This window comes from Triticum aestivum, chromosome 2A (assembly GCF_018294505.1).
Source record: "Triticum aestivum cultivar Chinese Spring chromosome 2A, IWGSC CS RefSeq v2.1, whole genome shotgun sequence".
NCBI lineage: Eukaryota > Viridiplantae > Streptophyta > Magnoliopsida > Poales > Poaceae > Triticum > Triticum aestivum.
Genome location: NC_057797.1, coordinates 171,881,015 through 171,898,691, shown reverse-complemented (window position 1 = coordinate 171,898,691; position 17,677 = coordinate 171,881,015). Strand labels below are relative to the sequence as shown.

Here is a 17,677-nt window from a genome sequence, read left to right as displayed (position 1 = left end):
CTAATAGTATTTTCGTAAAACAGCCATGCTATACTACTAATAGTTGCCACGTAAGGTGATATAAAAATACCCATCAAAACACTGGTATTTTTGGTAAGATTGTATCATGGCAATTTTTTTGTATGATGCATGACATTCATGATTGAACTCCATGGTATTTTTTGTTTGCATTTAAGGGAAAATGTAAATTTTCTACTTTCATGACATGCAAATTCATAACTTTTTTATTGTATTCTTTAGAGCATGGCATTTCGTAGAGAATATTTTTTCCGCTAATCTTGCCAAGTGCAATTTTAATATAGGTACCTTAGCATTTTTAGTTTTTATGTCATGACATTTATACTAATTAGAACATGACAGCTTCAAAGTAGGTAGCATGGCATTTTTTATTATTTAGTCCATGGCAATTTTTTATAATTAGACTCTGGTAAAGAAAAATAGCTACATGGCAATTTTTAGTAATTATACAATAGCATTTTTATAAGTAGATCATGGTTTATTCAACTTACGTAGCATGACAATTTTATTTCTATAGAGCATGGCATTTTTAATAATTAGACCATGGCTTTTTATTAAGTAGACCATGGTAGTTTTAATTTAGTTAGCATGACATCATGGCCATTTTTTATATATGTGGCAATTTTTTGGACTTGTGATTAACTTTTTTCCAACAAGTCCTTTTTTCCTATGTCAATTTTGTAGCATTGTTCTTGACATTTGTCCCAATGGTATTTTTATGTCTATTCCTAGAGCTAGCATGTCTCCATTAGTTTTTTTTGCGGGATGTCACCGTTAGATGTTTTTGTGATAAAAAAATTACTCCATCCGTCCCATAATATAAGAACTTTTTCCAAGCTATGTTAGCTTGAAAAACGCTTTTATATTGGGGTATTGAGGGATTACATGGCAATTTTAGTAATTAGACAATGACATCTTTATTAAGTAGACCACGACATATTCAACTTAGGTAGCATGGCATTTTTATTTCTATAGAGCATGGCATTTTTGACATTTAGACCGTGGTATTTTTATTAAGTAGACCATTGTAGTTTTAATTTGGTATTTTTGGTATATGATTGTGCGTGTTTTGGTAAGTGCGGTTGATTTGGTATATTTGGTATGTGTGGATGCACTATATTTAGTAAGTCCAACCGCATGATTGAGATGTGTATGGGTGTTAATGACGGACCATCATCCACTAACTCTCCTTTAATAGTAGAGACAATAAAGATTTATTGAAGCCAAACTAATATAAACGCTAAATGGTGATAAAACACAAAGTTCACCGGAGATCTGCACAGAAAAATCAGCACATTTTCTGTACACGAGTCGAAATTGGCCATTGACGGGAGTACTGTTGACCACCGGACAAGCTGGACGATACTCGGTTCCGAAGTCACACAGTAAAAGCAGTTACTACCACAAAGCGGCAGGTTAACCGCGTCAGATCATGCGGCATAACCGCGCGTATAACCAGGAGATTCTTCTTCCCCAAGTAAAAAAAAAAGCCAGGAGATTCTCCACGAGCACGAAGCACGCGTGGTCGCGGTGCACCATGGGCTGTCGTGCACCACAGCCACGGGCGAGAGAAAAAGGGCGCGCGGTGCGGATGTGGCGGGGCCCGCGCCGAGGATAAGCACCCTTTTTTTCCGTGATGACAAGCACGAACAACGAGCGAGGGATAGAGAAAGAGCACGGGGGCCCGCGGCGCGTACTTTTGCCAGTGACATGCGGGCCCGGCAACCGTGCTGGCGCGGGCCCCGCGCGTCAGTTTCCTCCCTTCTCTCTCGGGCTTTCCGTCCGCGGTGGGGCCTGGTGCGGTTCGGGGGCGGGAAAAGCGTGTGGGCGGCGGGGACCACACGCCGCTCACGTGAGCCCCGGATCTTGCTGGGCAAGCCGAGCCGGGCCGAGCACGTGGCCGCCGGATCCTCTGCGGCAGCGCCGCGTAGGGTTGTTGATGCTGCTGCCGCCGCTAGGCTGGTCCGTCCAACTGCACCGCACCTGGTCCACGGCCCCCGGCCAGTGACCTGCGTGGTGGGGCCCGCCCGGACCGGACGCCCGTGCGATGCCCCTTCCAGATTCCCGCGAGAAGTCTACGTCGACTACGTGTGAATCGCGTAGGCGATGAGATATATACCACGGGGTAGTACGCAGGAGTACTTCTGTACGAACATGGAAATGACTGTCGCCGAGCCGAGCAGTGGGCTGAGAGACGTATGTAAATCCACTTGTATGGAGAATGGTACACCTATGAACAGTACGCTGTTCATAGGTAAGCATGCCGCGTCGATCTCACTTTTGCCGAGGTTGGCAATGGCATGGCAGGTCGCTTGTCACTTCACGGTGGAAAACCACTTGTATGGAGTATGTGTCAATGTCATGGTCACCGTGCTTTTCGTACCAATAATGCATAGATGACACGGAATTATCCCGGGCTCAGCAGCCCTCTTTATTTAATTTATTACTAATAAATTATAAAAAAATCAACCAGGAAGAGTTATTTAAGCAGCAGGTCAAGATCCAAAACTTCACAATGCAGCAAGCAGCGGCAGCCTGGAAAAGCCAAAACAGTCGGCATAGAAAGGAGACGAACGCAAGCAAGCAATGTACAATAGTACGGCCGGCACGGATAGATAGATAGATAAGCATGATGTGTTCCCGTCCGTCCTTGTTGAACGATTCCGAGCATGAATGACATGGACGGAACCGCACCACGCAGGCTCTGTCCAAGCATATACAGATACAGACCCTGCGTCACGGTCGACCTCGAACGGCGCGCCCTGGCTCGAACTCTGCGACGACCAATCCCGCTCCATGCCGGCCAGCCAGACGCCGCGCCGGTTCACATCTCATCAAAGTCCTCGCGTCATCATGCTAGTACTCCGCCGAGGCCGACGAAGCAGCAGTGGGTACCCCGCCCTGCCCTGCCAGCAGCAGCAAAATATCGAATCAGAGTACTTGCCCAGCAGCAAAATCCCAACACACAAAGAGAGAGAGGTAGGGGGAAATCCAGACGGTCGCCGCATTGCATTGCGTCGCGCTCCGGCTCAGGCCCTGGCACGCTGGCCCCCTCTCCCCGTTGACCCGCGGGAGGCTCTCGCCAGAGCTCAGGCATGACGCCAGGGCAGTCGCAGAGCCCCAAGGCCAAGCACCGAATGAACCGCGAGGCGAGCGACACCAACGTATACCTCACACTCGAACAGCGAGCACCAAGGCACCCCGCCAGCCCGCCTCCTCTCGCGGCCACCGTCTCCGACTCGGCTCGCCGGCGAAATCTCGCGTGTCGCCACCTTGTTCCACACCGGCAGCAGCCTTCCAATCCGGGAGACGAGACGACCAGCCGGGCGGCGAGGAGCAGAGGACCTACCTGGGCTCCATGGAGATCGAGAGGGGCGCGCGCGCGCCTTTGCGCTCGCCACCGCGGTGGGTTTTATAATGCCGCTCCTGTTGCTATCAGCTCCCACCGATCTTTCCGTATAAAAAACGATCTCTGCACTGTGCGCGTACAGTAGGAGTACTATTTAAAGGGGTCGATGGGCTCGCACAGCCAGGTCAATTGTATACTCCGTGGTGTGGCGGAGTATTTTAAGGCTTGCGGATCGTGTGGGCGCACCACCACCCGCTGGACTTTCTCCAGTGACGACCTTTGAACGCCACCAAAGGTGCTTGGACCTTTTCAATCGATTAATCTAATTTTGGAGCGAGTACTACCTAAGCATGAATTTTCTATCTTGGTAGAATTGGATGCATATGCACGATGATGGTGATTAGTTGTAGGAGCTAGTCACTAGCCCTCTGCAAAATATTGTTAATTTCCTGTCCAACGGTATAAAAACATCTATCTTTCCAGAATACACATACTTTCTATTTCATTTGGCTCATGGGAAGCACTTGCAAATTTGCTAATATAACTATCCATGTAAACTTTATGTCAAATCACCATCACCTGTATTGTCAAAGTTGCATCCATTGGGATCATTTATTACTTTTCCTATCAACGTGTCAATACCCTGATTTTGAGAGTGTGTGTGTGTGGAGGAAGCACGCGAAAATAAGTTTGTTAAAATATTTCTATAACACTTCTTCTTCGGTACAACCCCCGAAAACATCAACGGTCCAGATCGTCCTATACCCCTTCGCCTGAAAACTTAAAAAAGGGTAGGATGGTCTTTGCCCCTGCCCCTCCCCAGTCCCGGCCCCGCGACGTACCCGCGCGGCCCGTCGACGTACGTACGTCTACGCATTTTCTTTTTACTGTGGCGACGTACGTTTTTTTACCGCGTCGGTGGTCAAACCACGCGTCGCTCGCTGAAAGCGCGTCGTGGCGCGTGAACTGCGGCCCGCCGCCCCGTCCCGTCCCGTCCGTCCCTCGCCTGCCGCCCCGTCCCCTCGTCTGCCGCGCCGCCGCCCTCGACTGCTGTCGCATTGATAGCCCGACGGCCCGACCGCCCGCCGCCCCGTCCCGTCGCCTCGTCTGCCGCCCCGCCGCCCCGTCCCGTCTGTCCCCTCGCCTGCCGCCCCGCCGCCCCGTCCCCTCGTTTGCCGCGCCGCCGCCCTCGACTGCCGTCGCATTGATAGCCCGACGCCCCGACCGCCCGCTGCCCCCGCCGTCTGCCTATAAATCTCACCCCCCGTCCGCCCGTCGCCGCAAACACCGCTCCCCGCCCGACGACGCAAAGACCGCTCCTCTCCCGTCTCCACCTCCCAAAATCCCGCCGGCGACATGTCGTTCCACCGCGGCAGCAGCTCCGGCACCGGCGGCGATGACGGACCCAGCGCGTGGCCGTCGAGCCTGAGTACGCCGGAGACGGAGGAGCTGCACCGGTTCGGGCTCCTCGTGCCGCCGGGTTGCCGTCTTCCGCACGACTGGAAGCTCGACAAGGACGGCTACCCGACGCGCGGGCCCGGCGCCACCACCGAGGAGAAGCGGACCGGCGGCCGCAACAACATCGCCGGCCGTCACGTGTTCTGGGACGGCAAAGACTACGCCGCCGTCATCGGCGCGTACCGACTGGCGGAGTCCGGCGTCACGCCTGACCTCGTCGGCGACCGTCGCCGCCTTCTTGTCCCGCGCCCCCGTCCAGCAGCGCGCGGCCGTCGGGCTCCTCCCGCACCTGCGCCGGCGCCCGCCGATCCCCCCGCCCCGCCGGAGGTGGAACTGCCGCCGGAGCCGTTGGTTCTTCGGGAGGACGGTGATCCTGACGATACGCCGGGTTACCTCGTCGCCCTACGCGCGTCGGCGGCTGCAGCGGCGGCTGCAAGGGAGGCCGCCGAGCAGGCGGCAGCGATCTAGGCGGCGGTGGCGATTCCGCCAGTGGTCCCGCAGGCGGAGGCGGAGCCGCCGGAGTCGTCGGACGACGACGTCATCGACTGGGAGCGGCTGGCCCAGGACAGCGACGACGACGACGAGGGCGAGGGTGACGGCGGTGACGCCGGGGAGGTCATCGATCTGTTGGGTAGCGACGACGAGGAGTAGTTATTTTTTTTAAATGTTCTAAGTATGAACTATGTATCGCTTATGTTCGAAAAAACTCGTCTGGTTTCGGTAATGTTGAATGGACTATGTAAAATATATTTATGTTCAATCTAGTTTGAAATTTGTCTTCAAAGTTTGTTCAAAAAATTAGCTAAATATTGAACGCTTATTTTGAGAAAAATTGAAAATTTTCCTCAAAATGCATAAAAATGTTTGTAATATATTTAAAAAATTTGCATCGAATATACATAGCACAGAATAAGGTATGCAATTATCGGAAACACATAAAATAAAAAATAAAAAGTGTATGTAAATGTTTATAAAGTGTTTTAGAAATGTTCAGATTTTGTTTAAATATGTCCATATAGTATAGCCGGTGGATGAAAAAATTGAAATTTTGAAATAAAAAATATAACAAATAAAGAAAAAAAATTAAAAAGTTGAGATATTTTAATTCATTAACATTTTCTGAAATATTATTTAATTCATTAACATTTATGAATCAGAGAATATTTTTAAATTCATTAACATATATGAATGAGTACAAGAATTTTTAAATTCATTTACATTTTCTGAAATATTTTTAAATTATTTAAATTTATGAACCAGAGAAAATTTATAATTCATTAATATTTATGAATCCGAGAATTTTTGAATTCATTAACATTTTCTGAAATAGTTTTAAATTCATTAAAATATATGAATGAATACAAGAATTTTTAAATTCATTTACATTTTCCGAAATGTTTTTAAATTATTTAAATTTATGAACCAGAGAATATTTATAATTCAGTAATATTTATGAATCCGAGAATTTTTGAATTCATTAACATTTTCTGAAGCGTTAATTGGGCACGTTTGGCGGATGCAAAGCGTAGAGGTGTGACCGAGGGTCCCCTCCGGCCATACCGAAACCACCCCCTTCCACAACAAGTACCTGAGCGGTTTGACGGATTGCACCCAACTTCTGGGAGCGCGTGTGGGGCCCCACCCGGGCACCCCACGGCCAAAATGAACGAAATCCGACAACGAACGCACGTTGTGTCACGTCCGGGCAGTATTTTCTGGGTTTTCTGCCTGGAAAATGGTAGAAAATGCATACGGACTCGAAACGGGATAATTTTTTGCGTGCGTGCCCTGCTAGGCCACAATAGCACGTGGAAAAAAATTGGGCACGTTTGGCAGATGCGAAGCGGAGAGGTGTGACCCAGGGTCCCCTCCGGCCATACCGAAACCACCCCCTTCCACAGCAAGTACCTGAGCGGTTTGACGGATTGCACCCAACTTCTGAGAGCATGTGTGGGGCCCCACCCGAGCACCCCACGGCCAAAATGAACGAAATCCGACAACGAACGCACGTTGCGTCACGTCCGGGCAGTATTTTCTGGGTTTTCTGCCTGGAAAATGGTAGAAAATGCATACGGACTCGAAACGGGATAATTTTTTGCGTGCGTGCCCTGCTAGGCCACAGTAGCACGTGGAAAGAAATTGGGCACGTTTGGCGGATGCGAAGCGGAGAGGTGTGACCCAGGGTCCCGTCCGGCCATACCGAAACCACCCCCTTCCACAGCAAGTACCTGAGCGGTTTGACGGATTGCACCCAATTTCTGGGAGCGCGTGTGGGGCCCCATCCGGGCACCCCACGGCCAAAATAAACGAAATCCGACAACGAACGCACGTTGCGTCACGTCCGGGCAGTATTTTCTGGGTTTTCTGCCTGGAAAATGGTAGAAAATGCATACGGACTCGAAACGGGATAATTTTTTGCGTGCGTGCCCTGCTAGGCCACAGTAGCACGTGGAAAAAATTGGGCACATTTGGCGGATGTGAAGCGGAGAGGTGTGACCCAGGGTCCCCCCCGGCCATATCAAAACCACCCCCTTCCACAGCAAGTACCTGAGCGGTTTGACGGATTGCATCCAACTTCTGGGAGCGCGTGTGGGGCCCCACCCGGGCACCCCACGGCCAAAATGAACGAAATCCGACAACGAACGCACGTTGCATCACGTCCGGGCAGTATTTTCTGGGTTTTCTGCCTGGAAAATGGTAGAAAATGCATACGGACTCGAAACAGGACAATTTTTTGCGTGCGTGCCCTGCTAGGCCACAGTAGCACGTGGAAAAAAATTAGGCACGTTTGGCTAAGTTAAAAAAAGAGCATATTTGATTAACTTTAAAAAATTGGTTAAGATAAAAAAATTTGATACAGTTAAAAAAAATATGCCTATTTCATTTAGTAAAAAAAAATAAGGCCCTGCAAAAAAAAACGCCGGCCGTCTCGCTAACCGACGCGCATGCGTGCATGGGGCCGTCCCACTAACAAACGACACCGCAATCAGCGCTCGGGCGACGTCGTTAGCCGACGTGCATGCAAAATTTCCTTCTACGTCACCCCGTCTCGCCGCCGCCGCGATCTGCACGTGCTGCCACCGTACGCCGCCCGTCGCCCCACACTCCAAAACGGCGCCGGTGCGGCCGCGCCGGCCTGCCCTGACCTGACCCGTCGCCTTGTTTACATTGCCGCTGCCTCTCCCACCGTCGCCCCACCGTACAAACTCCGTCGGTGCACCCGCGCCGGCTTGCGTCCTCTCACCCGTCGCCACTATACGCCGCCGGTGCCTCTCCCACCGTCGCCGTCGTGTAAGTTTTTTTTCCAGTTCTTTTATACAACGAGGCTCATAACAATATGATGGTATGTGACAGAAATCTATTTGATGCAGTATGAATATCGACGGTGTGATTCCATGTTCTGTTCAAAAGTGGGTTAGCCTAGTTGACAAACTGTCACCAAGTCAGAAATTCAGGTTTTATGAAACGGATATGCAGGGCATGTTTAGAATACCATCGATAAGGATGCGTGATTTTTTGCTTCACTTTTTACTCCAAAGTTACAATCCGAGTAGCAAAAAATTCATGGTTCAAGAGAGTTCTGGAAGTACTGCTGGATGTAAAGGTCTTATTTCATTAAGGCCTGATGATGTGTACTCCATATTTGGTTGGAAAAACAATGGAGTGGATGTTTTTGGGTTTCTTAGTACTGAAGGAGAAAAAGCAACCAAAAAAATACCAGTTAGTTTTGTTAGCAAGAAAAATGGTAAGATCATGATTGATGATCTCATAGAAAAGATTGTGAAGGATAAGAGCACTGATGATGACTTTATTCGGATGACATTTCTAGTTCTCTTAGGAACTATAATTGCACCAGTGTCTCATGAATACGTTCCGAAAAAGTACTATGCCTTAGTGCAAAATATTAAGTTGATAAGGAAGTTCAACTGGAATGCATTCACTTCACGATTCTGTTTATCGGAGATTGGTAAGCTTCTGCAGGACGGCCATGTTAGGCAGTGGCCCCAGGGGAACCTCGCCCTTTTGCAAGTACGTTCTATTTATTAATTTCAACACTTTTGTTATAAAATGGCACGGAAGAACATGTAATTTAATTAGTTTATGTGTTTTGCAGTACCTATACTGGGAGAAGGTGCAACCAATCACCGGTCCAAAATATGATCCGTTGGCATTGTTGAGCCCGCTGATGAGGAACTGGACGGAAGATATGGCTGTGAAAAGAGACAAATACGACTACGAATATGGTCGTGGTGTTGGGATGGTAATCCTAGTAATCATTTTTTTACATTTATGAAATAAAGTAAAGTGTGCATATGGTTTTTATGTGTAATTATCTTGTTGCACTTGTAGATCGATGACAACATTACAGAGGAGTATAGGTTGAAAAAAATTGCGGAAGAAGAAGCTCAAAAAACCAAGAAAGCTAGTAGCAAAAAATCTAACGTTACTGGAACGAGGAAAGAGGGCAGTACCTCGGAGGCTTCGAGCCAGAAGCCTACTATGGACCGGATTTTGAGTGAGATGAATGAGCTTCGGAAGGAAATGCTTCGTTTGCCAGAGTTATGCGCACAGGTAACACTTGAGCACGTCTCTTTAATGTCCATCACTGAATTGAAGAACTAAGATGAAATATTTTCTTGCAGAGGATGATTGAGAAACTGAACAAAACCGGCGTCTCCTACAAACCCAGTAACCTGGAAGAGGATGAAGAGAATCTGTACGGAGGCATTAATGAGTCTTCAAACGATGTTAGACGTCCGCAAAAAGAGTTTGTATATCAAAAAGATGATTCAGACCGGTTCCGCACACCTTCCAAAATGAATTTGCAAAAGGATGATAACGGCGTTGATGTAACTTCTCGTGAAAACACACCTTTTTACTGCACACCTGAGTACTGGGATAGTTTCAAGGGTGATATGGATGATCCTGTCCAAGTACCAGAAGTATCAGATGAAAAAGCTGCCACATCTTTAGAGACGGACGAAATCGCATCGCATGCGTCGGTTGGTTCTCAAGGAGTACAAGAGGAAGTGGAGGAGGTTACTGGCAGGCGCAAGCGCAGAGGATCACAACATGTCAAGTCTCCTTATGCGGTCCCTAAACCAAACAAACATGCAAAACGTTCTGCCAAAGGAAGTAAGTTTTCTGTGTTTCTAATTGTTATTGCGTAATAATTATTTATGTATTTGCGTTTGTAAGTATTTGAGTGGTGCGTTACAGAATTGTTCCAAAATGGTGATGTTAACAAATCTGGTGATGAGTATGATGTGGTGAAAGCATCCATCAAGTACGTGCGTGCGCATGAGCATTTACAAAAACATGCCAAAACAGAAATTTTCAATGATGGCATGGAAGAAGGTCTCACTGTGAGGAGAGCTTGTCAAATTATTAACCATGAGTGGCTAAGTGGCGACGTAAGTTAATTTCATATATTGTTTTACAATTCATTCGAAAATGCCATTGTTAAATCTAACACATTATTTATAGGTAATTGATGCATACTCATCATTTTTGGTCGACAAAGTTAATGATGATCATTTCATGTTAACAACTTGGAGGATACATTGGTTGCTTCACGTTAGACCCGGAAAGAAGACCGCCGGTAATGATTATGAAGCAGAGTCGCATAGTAATGGACCCGTGAACAGATGTGAGGACGAGTATTTCAAAAAATCAAAGGTAAGTTTGATTGTTAACACGGTACATACATACGATATTATGTGATGATTGTGTTTTATGGTCCTTGTGATGCAGACTTACATTCCTCTAAACAAGCAAAATAATCACTGGATTACTGTCGTCATGCATAGCGGAAAAAGAGAGTTTCAGGTTCTTGACTCGTTGATGACCGGAAAACTTGACACTGTTACTAGAGAACTCGTTGAGGACCTGGTAGGTTTAACTTGCAAATGTGCATTTGGTAACATTCGTTTTCTTTAGTACACTGAATGACATGCTTTCCACCATGTTTATTATATCTTTAGAGAAAACAACTAGCAGAAGATATCCAAGAAGCAAATGCAACCGGAATTGTGAATTATCCGGATGTTTCCAAGTGGCCTATTCAAACGTATGACATGCCAAAACAACATGATGGGTGAGTTTTTACTTCGACAGAATGTTGGTCTTGTATGTACAGTAGATATTTAATCTTCGTAAATTGTATGCACTAGGAATTCGTGTGGAATATTTCTCCTTCGATGCTTTCAAAATTGGGTGGTGACAAATGGACAGGCTTATTTTCACAGGTACGCAAGTCATGTTTGGACTACGATGTACAATGAACGCTGTGCTAACACCATTTCTTTTCAGACCTCAATTGATGATTCGAGAGAGTTAATGATTGCGCAACTTATATTTTCGGAAAGAAACAAGCTTGATGAAGTGAAAAACAAAGTTATTCGGATATCAAAGAAGAAGAAATAGATGCGGCACGGAGGAGTTTTGCATGTGATTGGGTGGTACTGGAGGACTTTATTTTCCAAACGCTTTGCGCACTTGCTTATAAATTTTATGTAATAGACTCTGCTTCTAAATAGTTATATGTAATAGACTCGGCACTTTTCCAAATGTTTTTTTATGTCCACATGATATTTCGTTTCATAAATATTATATAATGATTTTTTTTGTTTACATGTTTTTTTGTTGCCGAATAGTTATATGTAATCATGTCGTCGTTAAATTTTTGTGCACTAAACTATGGCAGCACACTGCGTTTTACTTAAAAATTATTTTACATTAAAAAAATGCCCGCCCGTCTCCACGGCGTTTCTTAGTAAGCCCGTCGTTATCAAGCCCAACGGGCGACTACAACAGGCGTTTCGGAGCACGCCGTGGAAACCAGGCCCAACAAGGCAGAATCGACGCGACACATCGACGGGGTAGTAATCAGAGGAGTTCAATGCAACGACGGGAGCTGAGTATATAAGCAGGTCGTCGTCCCCTTCGGCCGGCGAGGTGGGACTAAACTTGCGTCGGCCGCGGGGCGACCTGGACACAGCCAGACGCGACGTGGGCCGGCCCAAAAAGGCACTGGACGGCGCGGTCTTCTCGACTGCTCGACGCGACGTGGGCCGGCCCAAAAAGGCAATTGACGGCGCGGTCTTCTCGACGGCTCGACGCGCCGTGGGCCGGCCCAGTTACCACCGCTGAGACGCCGCGCCAGTGAAACCGGCACAAGTTTAGTCCCACCTCGACGGCCGAAGGCGACGACGACTAGTTTATATACTCAGCTCCCGTCGTTGTATTGAACTCCTCTGATTACTACCCCGTCGATGTGCCGCGTCGATGCTGCCCTGTTGGGCCTGGTTTCCACGGTGTGCTCCGAAACGCTTGTTGTAGTCGCCCGTTGGGCTTGATAACGACGGGCTTACTAAGTCACGCTGTGGAGACGGGCGGGCATTTTTTTTCTTTTTTTTTTCAACAACAGTTCACAGAGTACTTCTTCTATTTTGATATATTTGACAGCCGACGGGACTGTAGTAAATACATGCAGAATTCATAAAATAAACAATGAATAGTGAATATTTATATCAACAACAATGTTGTCTCAACATAACAATTGTCACCACAGTAATTTTATTGTAGTTGACAGAAAATAACAAGTCTGAAATGACAACGGTCCATACGCAATAATCATGTTTCACACATATAAAATACTCAACACGAACATAAATTTTACAAATGTTCTTCATATAAATGGAAGAGGTAAAACACTCCCATCGTCTACACTTGAGTCTTCAAGCCCAGTTGCTGCATACAAAAAAATATGAGAATCAATGCACCGTTAATGAAACAACAAAACTGACATAAACAAATAATAGACATACTCTTCATTTTTGCTGCATGTGCTCCTGTTATGACCTGAGCCGCTGCATATGCTACATTTTCGTCCAGATTTCTCGTTAAATGCTTTAGGCCTCTCATTTTTTGTCACATCTGGGCCACCCTTACCGCGACCTCTACTGTTCTGCTTAGGTGCGCCCTTGGTGGAAACCTTTACTGGATCACGAACCAGAATATGATCTCGGTTAGGCTCAAATGGATTACTGTTCACGAAGCTTCGCTGAATATCATCTTCATTTCCCTGAATATCCTTATTCACTATAATATTATCCAGAGCTACCATCAACTTGTCGAATAAGAAAGGATTACTGCATGCGACATGACAGGCTTCTTAAGATTTGATGGTCAACTCACTATATCTAGCTCTGTCCTCATCACTCGACCAACCCCACGCAAACAAATCACTGGTGCGCTTCACTGGCAGTCCAGCTCGTGCTTTTTTTGAGAATCTTCGCAGGACACAACACTTGGGTATCACAGGTAAGTTCAGTGCATTCAAAACATGAATAATATGCTTGCAAGGAAGCCCTTTGCGAGTCATACTTCGGCAACTGCACTTTATAGTTTCTGCCGAGTTACCTGGCGTATAGTCCACATTAAATCTGTAATCCCTGTTATTCTTCCACACAACCACAAATCTCTGACTATCGGTCCCTGTCAGTCTATCAATTACCTCAAGCTCTTGTACCTTCTTCATATCTTGTTGCAACATATAAAAGTTTGCCTGCGTGAATGCTTTCGCAGCATACGACTCAATGGCCTGACACTCAGTCACTGTTACTGGAAGAGTCTGTGAGGCCGTGTAGTCATCATAAGCTTCATTCTCACGGAGGCGAACAATACAATTCTCGTAGTGTACAATCATGTCAACAATCGTCATACCATAGTCAAGATGAAGGTGCAGGCTGGAGTTCAGATCTCACTCCTCTGATTACTGCGCATATCAAGGAAAAACCCACCAGACAAATATGATGCAGCCCAAAGCGTCCTCTTCCTGTACATCCTATGGAGCCATGTTTTCATTTTCTCCGTCTGCCATTTGCGCACAAACGCGGCCCATCTCTCCTCAAAAACCTTATGTGTAGTGGCATAGTACAATAATGCCCTAAACTCCTTCAATGACTTGTGGTTGAGGTGTTTCTGCATATTCTTTTCAATATGCCATGAACATAGACGATGCCACACGTCAGAAAGCACCTTCCTAATAGCCCTTATCATCGCTGCATCTCCATCTGTAATAACTGATTTGGGCCTCTTCTGACAGTTAGCTTTCAAGAACGTGTTAAGCAACCAGACATATGTAGCCTCAGTCTCGTCTGAAACAATGGCGCAGGCGAATACAGTAGTGCAACGGTGGTTGTTCAGACCCACAAAAGGGATGAACGGCATTCCATACCTGTTCATCTTGTATGTGCTATCGAAGACAACAACATCACCATAGTCTAGATAATCCCGGCGTGACTGCGAATCACACCAGAAGAGGTTTTGGAGCCTGCCTTCAGCGTCAACCGTGTGCTCAAAGAAGAAGTCTGGATCTCTGTCCTTTCTGGTCAACATGATTCCTACGGCAGTATCAGCATCACCTTGTGCAAGCAATTTCATCTTCTCCCTATAGCACATGTTGTACAACTTTGTCCTCTGAAATGGTGACTTTGCATACGACCCATACCTGCTAACGATGTTGTCAAAAATGATATGTTTTCTTATCCCAGCTCCAGACATAGCTAAGATCTCAGCTCTCTCAAATGCTTTCATCTGATTATGAGATCGAAGGAAAGGGACTTCGTCCGGTCGTGCAAGAGTGTGGCTGTGATCATCGGAGAAACTGCTGACATACCAAAGATTGAGCTTTTTATCAAGCTTAACTGTCAAATGGGCTTCGCATAAGAATCGACTCTCCGGTCTAAGCCTGCGGGTCCGGCCTTCCATGATACAGAACTTGGCCTGTCGTTTTCCTGCGGCGGAACAGAGATACCTCCTCAAGCGCGGAGTCCTTGCGTGATCCTTCGAAAATTTTAGCGAGTCCTTCCTGATACTGAACCCACGTTCTCTCGCGTGCTTGTTGTAGAACGTGTAAACCTCGTCTAATGACCTGAATGTCTTTACCATCACTGCCCAATGCCTACCAAGTGACTCTTGCTGATATTCATCATAGCACATGTCAAGGTCAAACTGATCATCATCGCTGTGCTCATCATTCCCGCTAGGACCATCAACACCTCCCTGCAAAATATGACATATAACCTTGCATGTCAATCTCTTCTTATATTCTTACTAACCAAAATTAATGTAAAGAACTTACTTGACTACCGCTCACACTACGAGATGCATGGACCTCGCTCTCGGCATTGTCATCATCTATATTATTACGCTCATTGTCACCATTAGCATTTATCTGTGCACATGTAAAGTAACATAAGTGGTCATACAATTTTAATGTCAATCATTTCTCTACAATTTTTTCAACATACCTGGCTCACACTATCTGCATAAAATTGTTCATCTATATCATATTCCACAAAAAATCATCGCGAATACAGTAAATTCGTCAACAGTGACATGACTATGTGGCATGCATACAAATTTGAACATACAAAATCATTATGAGGTCATTAAGAAGTCACTACTCTCCTCTCTTATTTAACTAAGTAGGGAATCATTTTGCATTACAAAAATGCACAAAAATGCAATGGACAAATCAAAATCATCAAAAAAAGAACAAAAAGAGCCATCCTAACCTACTCTGCGCCGTCGAGGGGTCCTCGCCTGGGGTCGACGCCGATGCGTTGCTGCCACCGACGTTGTGGAGGGCGCGTACCAGGACAGAACGGCGAGCGAGCGCTGGGCGTTTCACCGGCGACACGGCGTGTGGTCACTACGGACGCCGTCGGTGCTCGCGACTAGACGGGCACGTCGGGGTCGACGTCGTGACGGCGGTGGACCACGGCGGCGTTGATGCCGCTAGGGTTTCCTAGGCGGGGATGGGGTGTCGGTTTCACGGCGCGTGGGTGACTACGGACGCCGCCCGACGTCGTGACGGCGGTGGACCACGGCGGCGTTCATGCCGCTAGGGTTTCGTACGTGGAGTTGGGGTGTCGGGGTGGGGCGTACTTTTTTTTCCTTTCCCGATCGCACTACCGAACCGCACGCGTACGACGCGCGGGAGTACGGGGCGCGACGTACACGGGCGGCCGGCCCTACGACGGACGGCGGGTATAGTGTACGTGTAATTTAGTATGGACAATACTACCCCTTATACGTTTATTGGGGGTTGTACCGAAGTCCTTCTCTTTCTATAATGCTACTAATAATAATGGTATTTTGTATTCTCATCCACATGAGTAGGATCTGGAAAACTTCCTGGTCCACACTCTCGCCACATGTCCAGCTCACATGACAAGGACATATACCAGTCCACGTCGCAACAGAAAAGGGAAACTTGTCTAACATATTGCAGTCCATTCACAATCGCATTCATCAGCTGGTCCAACGCCCTAACCCTGATAGATAGATAACATATCATTTGGGTAGGCTGATGACCTTTCCACCCTCTCACAGCAGAGGATTGGTTTATCGACAGGCTCTTGATTATTTGACCACATCGCATCGCCTAAGCAATGACCAAAGATGATGATGATGGCTTGTATTTGTGCGCCCTGCACTTTGTCCCTTCTTAAATCAGTCACTAGCTTGCTTGCTTGCCCTTTTCATTGTGATTGTCTTTGATCGCTCCGCGATTCCCCCCTTTCGTTTTTCCTTCTCCGGAGGCTAGGTGCCATTCTAGACGAGACTAGCCACCATCCAGTGATGTCCTACTAATATTGATTTTTTTGGTAAAGAACATTTCATTGAATTGATATATCAAGGTGATACAACCGCATTCAAAGAATACCCGGTCTCTGCATAGCATGATGCACACAGCAAACAAGTCCTAAAAAAACATTGTATTACAGCAATAATAAATCAGCGCAGTCTACCATGAGGAAGATCCTATCCAAAGATTACACTAACATTGATAATATGCAATACCAAATAAATATAATATTCCCTCCTATAGTTATTGTTAAAACGGATGGGAGGAAGTATCAAATTTTATTTCATGATGGATCTACTAATACCATTGTAGTGTTGTGGATGCTTTCCTTTTCTCACTCTTTTTCTAAGAAGTGTCTGGCTGTCCACACTAACATATGAGGACGATTTGGAGGCCTTGTTGGAAGATGCTATAAACCCAAATGGTGGTCACTAAGATAAAAGTATTGCTTATCATAGCGGTGATTAATTAATAATTGCATCGACAAAGACAAAAAAAAGCATACTAAATATTGTAAGTAATTTACACTATTAGAAATTCTCGCAAAAAACGGCACGATTAGAATATCGCTAAAGCCTAAAAGACTAGCAAACCAACCTGTATTGGATGGAAGGAGAACTTAGGTATTCCCACCCACCAAGGTTAATGTTCCTGTGCTCGTATTTTTTTGGATTTATTTTCGGATTTCCGACGATGCACGTTCAGTGAAAGAAGACGTTTCCGTCGACTGCGAGACGCCTATGGTGACTTTGTAAATCTCAAGATAATATGACAGCTCAATCTCTCAGAGATGCTCGTAAAAATAAGATGTGTATGCATACGTATGTAAGGGCGAGTGCGTATAAATAAGCTTAAAGGAGTAAAGGGTCACGTACGTGGCTGCTTCTCTATCATAATCATATTCTACTACTGCTTGCCATGTCTCTTGTTCGTACCGGAGTAGCTTTTTTTTAGTAGTGTTCATACCCTAGATTTCTTTTTTGGTACTGTTCGTACCTAGCTAATGGTACAATGATTCCCCATAGAATATGGTTTACCAATTCCACTAGCTAACCGCTGATTTCGGTCGTTTTATCTGCATACCCGAGAAGAAGAAAAGCAGATTCCTACCTATATTAACTTAAAATATAAGAGAGCGATTGTTCAAGAAATGATTATAACGCTGACCAGCTATCTGCTGACCACTTAAAGTG

The 17,677-nt window shown here is 46.2% G+C and overlaps 1 protein-coding gene, 1 long non-coding RNA gene and 1 pseudogene across 2 annotated transcripts; 2 read left to right on the top strand and 1 right to left on the bottom strand.

Annotated features, from left to right (window-relative positions):
• Positions 1-2,415: 2,415 nt before the first annotated feature.
• On the bottom strand, positions 2,416-3,629 carry LOC123185095 (uncharacterized). Its single transcript, XR_006493173.1, has 2 exons — positions 3,016-3,629; positions 2,416-2,924 (listed from the first exon to the last, which is right to left on the bottom strand). It is a non-coding gene; the product is annotated as an uncharacterized lncRNA (long non-coding RNA).
• A 4,444-nt stretch (positions 3,630-8,073) lies between these two features.
• LOC123191612 (uncharacterized) lies at positions 8,074-9,209 on the top strand. The gene is made up of 3 exons (XM_044604278.1): positions 8,074-8,854; positions 8,940-9,086; positions 9,195-9,209. Exons 1-3 carry the CDS (start codon positions 8,198-8,200, stop codon positions 9,207-9,209), a joined length of 819 nt encoding a protein of 272 aa, XP_044460213.1. The 5' UTR covers positions 8,074-8,197.
• Positions 9,210-9,642: 433 nt separating this feature from the next.
• Positions 9,643-11,272, top strand: LOC123191611 (uncharacterized; annotated as a pseudogene).
• Positions 11,273-17,677: the final 6,405 nt, after the last annotated feature.

What these genes read in the sequence shown, in the direction of transcription:
- LOC123191612 (XM_044604278.1), top strand. Translation starts at nt 8,198, where the DNA reads ATGAATATCGACGGTGTGATTCCATGTTCTGTTCAAAAGTGGGTTAGC. An exon ending in GGAACCTCGCCCTTTTGCAA is followed by an intron (nt 8,855 to 8,939) that starts GTACGTTCTATT and finishes TGTGTTTTGCAG; the next exon opens with TACCTATACTGGGAGAAGGT.